We start from the raw sequence: 1,851 nt of genomic DNA, 5'->3' as shown, positions 1-1,851 counted from the left end.
AAACTACATTAAATCTTATATTCTTTTCTGGTCTCTCTTCTATAACAATATTCATAAAAAATTACTAGAGGTTTTTCATAATATTTTTTATATCCTTAGTTAGCCCAATATTTGCAGCTACAAAGTTTATATCCTTAGTTAGCCCAATATTTGCAGCTACAAAGGGTTTATATGAGTTTCTATTAGGAGGAAAAAAAACAAAAAATAATGAACTAGCTACAAGAACTAGATTCTTAAAGCAATGTTTATTGCAGGGGAAAGAACATGCACTTATTAATGGAAGATTGGCGGTGTATATATATTATATATACAGATTATTGTTGACAAATATATCAACAACAACCAGGCAGACGCAAATAAAAAAAGAAAAAAAATATGTAATGCACTTATTCTCCTCCAGATTCCAATTTATGGTGAGTCACTATTATCCCAAGAGAAAATGCTATAACGGCAGTAAGCAAAATCCCCTTGTTTTTCTTTATCATCTCGAAGGCCTTCTCTAATGGTGTAGCCTCATCCTCCTGTCGCCAATATTTCCTTGAAAGAAGTCTGTAACTATCCATGCTTCCCTTCTCTTCTAACCTTTTGCGATTTTCATCACTGATAGCGGTAGCGGTAGCGGTGTTTTGATATTCAGGCTCTACGGATGTTTCTTCTTGCTTTGGAACAGTTACAAACAGAATTTCACCATCAAATTTTCCAGTGATCTTATCAGCATCTGAATTCTCTGGAAGCTTAAATGTTTGCTCGAAATATATTACTTTGCTGTTGTTGTTCACAAGCCTCTCTCCACTCACCACTATCTGCCCGTAGTCATCAACTCGAAGCTTCACTTCTTCCTTTTTAAAATCTATAAATAAAAATTGCGAAAAGAATTATGAACAGCTGAGACTCACTAACTTATATAGAGATTTTAAGAAATGTTTCAAGTGTTCATAGTTTAAATCTGTACTAATGTATATGTATTTAACCTAATTAACATGGGTCTTCAATCATCAAAGGATATCCCGTATTGTGTTGCAACCACTAAATGTTTACAATCAGCATAAAAGTGAAATATTTACATTCAGAAGTAATTCAAATGACATATTTAATATTTTCTTGGAGTTATGGGTGATTCTGAAGTATTATTGTAATCAAGCCATGCAACAGGAAAGCAGAAATTAAGTCTTAGTTTCAAAAAAAGAAGCAGAGATTAAATTAACTGATAGCTATAATTAGCTAATAACATGATCATCATAAAATGAATGAATAATTTTCATTATTATAAATGTTAGCGTAGAGATACCAGGAAGATCAACAAGAAGATAATGGCTATCGGAGTCCTCCGTCCAAGCCGAAGAAGGCACACACTCTTCAACAACGTGGCTACGCGAACGTGTCCGGTCTGCAATCCCTCCTGATCTCATTCCTCCATTATTTGCCATTGATTGAGATGACCAGGTAAGAAGACACCAAATTAAATTAATGAACTTAATTTAATTATAAAGAGATGCAAGTAGGGCTAGCTAGCTTGCTCGATGATTCATAAACGTAGGGTTGTATATATAATAAACTTGTTATCTTCTATATATATATATACACACACATACTCGTACAGCTTTTCTTGTAGGATTGTTCATATGTTATTCCAAACTTTTCCTGTAGGAGGGTTCAAGTTCAGGCGGCGCTCAATCCACGTATTTACTTCATTATAAGTAAGATGGAAAAGGCTCTTCTTTGCTTTCCTTGCGTCAAACACCACCCTTCTCTTTCCCGAGGAATACTTGGGCGTTCATTTAGCATTGCCTATTATAAAGTGCATATCTAATTTTGACCATAGATATGAATCAGTTGAAGAATTCCATTTGA

General features: G+C 34.1%; 1 protein-coding gene across 1 annotated transcript; it reads right to left on the bottom strand.

Moving 5' to 3' along the window:
* Positions 1-230: 230 nt before the first annotated feature.
* LOC105117747 (inactive protein RESTRICTED TEV MOVEMENT 2-like) lies at positions 231-1,541 on the bottom strand. Its single transcript, XM_011015502.1, has 2 exons — positions 1,289-1,541; positions 231-850 (listed from the first exon to the last, which is right to left on the bottom strand). The coding sequence occupies exons 1-2, from the start codon at positions 1,425-1,427 to the stop codon at positions 387-389; spliced, it is 603 nt and encodes a 200-aa protein (XP_011013804.1). The 5' UTR covers positions 1,428-1,541; the 3' UTR covers positions 231-386.
* Between the last annotated feature and the right edge of the window lie 310 nt (positions 1,542-1,851).

Source organism: Populus euphratica, unplaced genomic scaffold (assembly GCF_000495115.2).
Source record: "Populus euphratica unplaced genomic scaffold, PopEup_1.0 scaffold1520.1, whole genome shotgun sequence".
NCBI classification, from domain to species: Eukaryota; Viridiplantae; Streptophyta; class Magnoliopsida; order Malpighiales; family Salicaceae; genus Populus; species Populus euphratica.
Note: the sequence above shows the minus strand (reverse complement) of the source record. Positions and strands in the feature narration are given on the sequence as shown.